The sequence below is a fragment of the Solanum pennellii genome, chromosome 10 (assembly GCF_001406875.1).
Source record: "Solanum pennellii chromosome 10, SPENNV200".
Classification (NCBI taxonomy): Eukaryota; Viridiplantae; Streptophyta; class Magnoliopsida; order Solanales; family Solanaceae; genus Solanum; species Solanum pennellii.
This window is the reverse complement of record NC_028646.1, coordinates 50,989,520-50,994,519: the sequence shown is the minus strand read 5'-3', so window position 1 is coordinate 50,994,519 and position 5,000 is coordinate 50,989,520. Positions and strand designations below refer to the sequence as shown.

The 5,000-nt window shown below is 33.5% G+C and overlaps 1 protein-coding gene across 1 annotated transcript in view; it reads right to left on the bottom strand.

Moving 5' to 3' along the window:
- The window catches only part of LOC114074260 (probable serine/threonine-protein kinase clkA), a gene marked incomplete at its 3' end in the record, with an annotated part of 21,740 nt that overhangs the window by 12,653 nt on the left and 4,087 nt on the right, over positions 1–5,000 (bottom strand). The window contains exons 2-4 of the mRNA XM_027912127.1: positions 746–1,156; positions 260–476; positions 66–150 (exon numbers count right to left, since the gene is read on the bottom strand). Of these exons, the coding sequence (XP_027767928.1) occupies positions 66–150; positions 260–476; positions 746–1,156 (713 nt within the window). The remainder of the gene's footprint in view (positions 1–65; positions 151–259; positions 477–745; positions 1,157–5,000) is intronic.

Here is a 5,000-nt window from a genome sequence, read left to right as displayed (position 1 = left end):
TTGTTTTTATTATTATAGTTGTTGTTGTTGCTGCTGTCTATTGTTGATGCTGTTGTTGTTGCTACTGTTGTTGTTGTTGTTGTTATTGTTGTTATTGTTGTTGTTGTTGTTATTGCAGTTGGTGTTGTAGTTGTTGTTGTTGTTGTTATTGTTGTGTTTATTCTTGTATGTTACTGTTTGTGTTGTTGTTGCTGTTGATTTTTTGATGTTTTTTTTTGTAGCTGTTGTTCCTGTTGTTGTTTTTGTTCTTGTTGATGATGTTGTTGTTATTATTAGTGCTGGTATTGTTGTTTTTGTTGTTGTTTTTGTTGTTGCTGTTGTTGTTGTTGGTGTTGTTGTTGTTGCGGCAAGATTTGTTGTTGTTGTTATTGTTGTTGTTACTATTGTTGTTGTTGTTGTTGATGTTGGTCTTGTAATTTCTGGTGTTGTTGTTGTTGCTGCTATTGTTGTTATTGTTGTTGTTGTTGTTGTTGCTGCTATTGTTGTTATTGTTGTTGTTGTTGTTGTTGTTGTTGTTGTTGTTGTTGCTGCTGCTATTTCGATTGTTGCTATTGTTATTATTGGTTATGTTGGTGGTAGTGGTAGTGTTGTTGTTGTTGTTTCTGTTAATTTTGTTGTTGTTGTTATTGTTGAAGCTGTTGTTGTTGTCGTTGCTGTTGTTGTTGCTGATGTTTTGTTATTGTTGTTGTTGTTGTTGTTGTTGATGATGATGTTGTTGTTGTTGTTGTTGTAGCGGTTGTTGTACTTGTTTTTGCTATTGTTGTTGTTGTTGATGTTTCTATTGTTTTTATTGTTGATGCTTTTGTTATTGTTGTTGTTGTTGTTGTTTCTATTGTTGTTGTTGCAGTTGTTATTTTTGTAGTTGTTGTTATTGCTGCTTTTGTTGTTGTTATTGTTGTTGTTGTTACTATTGTTGTTGCTGATGTTTTTGTAATTGTTTTTGTTGTTGTTGTCGTTGTTGTTGCTGTAGTTGTTGTTGCTGTTGTTGTTGTTGTTGTTTTTGTTGTTGTTGTTGTTGCGGTTGTTGTAGTTGTTTTTGATGTTGTTGTTGTTGATATTGTTGTTGTTGCTATTGTTATTGTTGTTATAGTTGTTGCTAGTTGTTTTGCTGTTCTTGTTGTTGTTATTGTTAATTTTGCTGCGGTAGTTGCTGCTGCTGTTGTTGTTGTTTATGTGGTTGTGGTGGTGCTGGTTTTTGTTGTTGTTCTTGATGGTTTTGTGGCTGTTGCTGTTGTTGTTTTTGTTTTTATTATTATAGTTGTTGTTGCTGTTGTTGATTGTTGATGTTGTTGTTGTTGCTACTCTTGTTGTTATTGTTATTGTTGTTATTGTTGTTGTTGTTGTTGTTGTTGTTGTTGCTGTTGCAGTTGGTGTTGTGGTTTTTGTTGTTGTTGTTATTGTTGTGTTTATTTTTGTTTGTTACTTTTTGTGTTGTTGTTGCTGTTGATTTTTGATGTTTTTATTTTTGTTGCTGTTGTTGCTGTTGTTGTTGTTCTTGTTGATGATGTTGTTGTTATTGTTAGTGCTGTTATTGCTGTTTTGTTGGTGCTGTTGTTGTTGCGGCAAGTTTTGTTGTTGTTGTTATTGTTGCTGTTACTATTGTTGTTGCAGTTGTTAATGTTGTTCTTGTAATTGATGGTGTTGTTGTTGTTGCTGTTGCTGTTGTTGCTATTGATGTTGTTGTTGTTGTTGCTGCTATTGTTGTTGTTGTTGTTGTTGGTGTTGTTTTTGTTTTTTTTGTTGCTTTTATTAGTGTTGTTTTTGTTGTTGTTGTTGTTGTTGTTTCTATTGGTGTAACTATTGTTGTTGCCGCTATTGTTGTTGTTGTTGTTGTTGTTGTTGTTGTTTTTGTTGGTGCTAATACAATTGTTGCTATTGTTGTTTTTGCTGTTGCTGTTTTTGGTGGTAATGGTGTTGTTGTAGTTTTTGTTAATGTTGTTGTTGTTGTTTCTGTTAACGTTGTTGTTGTTGTTGTTATTGTTTTTGTTGTTGTTGTTGTTGTTGTTGTTGCTTTTGGTGTTATCGCTGTTGTTGTTGATGTTGTTGTTGTGTTTATTTTTGTTATTACATTTGTTGGTGTTGTGGCTGTTATTGTTGTTGTTATTGTTGTGTTTATTTTTCTTGTTACTTTTGTTGTTGTTGTTGCTGTTGATTTTTGATGTATTTGTTTTTGCTGTTGTTATTGCTTTTGTTGTTGTTGTTCTTGTTGATGATGTTGTTGCTGGTGTTGTTTTTGTTCCTGTTGTTGCTGCTGCTATTGTTGCTTCTGTTGTTGTTCTTGCTGTTGTCAATATTGTTGTTGGTATTGTTTTTGTTGTTGGTGTTGGCGTTGTTGTTGTGATTGATGATATTGTTAGTGTTTTTGTTATTGCTATTGTTGTTGTTGCTACTGCTATTGTTGCTACAAGTTTTGTTGTTGTTTTTGTTGTCGTTGTTGTTATGGTTGTTGTTGCTGTAGTTGTTGTTGTTAATGTTGTTTTTGTTATTGCTGGTGTTGTTGTTGTTGTTGTTGCTGCTGTTGTTGTTTCTATTGTTGCTGTTGTTGTTGTAGTTGTTGCAGCTACTTTTGTTGTTCTTGCTATTTTTGTTGCTGCTTTTGGTGTTGTTTTTGTTGTTATTGCTATTGTTGTTTTTGTTGTTGTTATTATTGTTGTAGTTTTTGTTGATGTTGTTTCTATTGGTGTTGCTTTTGTTGTTGTTGCTATATTTGTTGTTGTTATTGTTGCAGTTGTTGTTGTTGTTGTTGTTGTTGTTGTTGTTGTTCTTGCTGTTGTTGTTACTATTGTAGTTTTTGGTGGTGGTGGTGTTGGTGGTGGTGGTGGTAGTGTTGTTGTTGTTGTTGCTATTGATGTTTTTGTTGTTGTTATTGTTGAAGCTGTTGTTATTGTTGTTGTTGTTGTTGTTGTTATTGATGTTGTTGCTGTTGTTGTTTGTAGTTGTTGTTTTTGCTGTTGTTGTTGTTATTATTGTTGTTGTTGCTGTTGTTGTTGCTGATATTTTTGTTATTGTTGTTGTTGTTGTTGTTGTTGCTGCTGCTGTAGTTGTTGTTGCTGTTATTGTTGGTGTTGTTGCTGTTGCTGTTGAAGTTGTTGTTGTTGCTGTTGTTGTAGTTGCTATTGATGTTGTTGTTGTTGTTATTGTTGTTGTTGTTGCTGATGTTGTTGCTGCTTTTTTTTTATTGTTGTTGCTGGTTGTGTTGCTGCTGTTGTTGTTGTTATTGTTATTGTTGTTGCGGTAGTTTGTGCTGCTTTTGTTAGTGTTGTTGTTGTTGTGGTGGTGGTAGTTTTTGTTGTTGTTGATGATTGCTTTGTGGCTATTGTTGTTGTTGTTTTTGTTGTTTTCATTTTTATTGTTATTGTTGTTGCGGTAGTTTGTGCTGCTTTTGTTAGTGTTGTTGTTGTTGTGGTGGTGGTAGTTTTTGTTGTTGTTGATGATTGCTTTGTGGCTATTGTTGTTGTTGTTTTTGTTGTTTTCATTTTTATTGTTATTGTTGTTGTTGTTGCTACTGTTGATTGTTTAAGCTATTGTTGTTGCTACTGTTGTTGTTGTTGTTATTGTTGTTGTTGTTGGTTGTGGTTGTTGTTTTTGTTATTGTTGTGTTAATTTTATTATTACTGTTTGTGTTTTTATTGCTGTTGATTTTTGATGTTTTTGTTTTCCTGCTATTGTTGGTGTTGTTGTTGTTTTTCTTGTTGATGATGTTTTTTCTGGTGTAGTTATTGTTGCTGTTGTTGTTGCTATTGTTGCTGTTGTTGTTGTTACTGCTGTTGTAAATGTTGTTGTTGCTGCTATTGTTGATGATGTTGTTCTTATTGATATTGTGATTGTTGTTCTGTTATTTTTTTTGCTGTTGTCGTTGTTGTTTTTGGTTGCGCTGCTATTATTGTTGATGCGGTAGGTGCTGCTGCTTTTGTTAGTGTTGTTGTTGTTGTTATTGTTCTTACTGTTCTTCTGGTTGTTTTTGTTGTTGTTGTCGTTTTTATCGTTGTTGCTGTTGTTGTTGGTATTGTGGTTGTTCTTGATGTTGTTATTGTTGTGTTTGTTTTCATTGTTACTGTATTTGTTGTTGTTGCTGTTGATTGTTGATGTTTACTGTTTTTACTACTGTTGTTGTTGTTGTTGATGATGATGATGATATTGTTGCTGGTGTTATTTTTGTTGTTGCTTCTATTATTGTTGTTGTTGTTGTTGTTGCTGGTGTTATTTTTTTTGCTGTTGTTGTTGTTGTTGCTGCTGTTTTTGTTGTTTCTGTATTTGATGTTATTGTTAACATTGTTGTTGCTGCTTTTGTTGCTGTTCTTGATGTTGTTCTTGTTATTGCTGGTGTTGTTGATGTTTTTGTTGTGGTTGCTGTTGTTGCTATTGGTGGTGTTGTTGTTGTTGCTGCTATTGTTGTTTTTTTTTTTTTGTTATTGTTTTTGTTGTTGCTGTTGGTGTTGTTTTTGTTTTTGTTGTTGTTGCTGTTATTAGTGCTATTTTTGTGGTTGTTGTTTCTATTGGTGTTGCTGTTGTTTCTGGTATTGTTGTTGTTGTCGTTGTTGTTGCTATTGTTGTTGTTGTTGTTGCTGCTGTTACTATTGTTGTTGTTTTTGTTGTTGCTGTTGTTGTTGGTGCGATGTTGATGTTATTGTTGTTGTTGGTGGTGGTTGTAGTGGTGTTGGTGTTGGCGTTCCTGCTGTTGCTGTTGTTATTATTGTTAGTGCTGTTGTTGCTGTTGTTAATGTTGTTTTTGTTGTTAATGATGTTGTTGCTGCAATTTTTGTTTTTGTTGTTGTTGTTGTTATGGTTGTTGCTGTTGTTGTTGTTGTTAATGTTGTTGTTGTTACTTCTTGTGTTGTTATTGTTGTTGTTGTTGTTTTTGCTATGTCACGACCCAAAACCGGGGCCGCGACTGGCACCCACAATTTCCCTCCTATGTGAGCGAACCAACCAATCTAACCCTTATCATTTTAACATATATCAACAGAAAATAATGCGGAAGACTTAAACTCATTAAATAA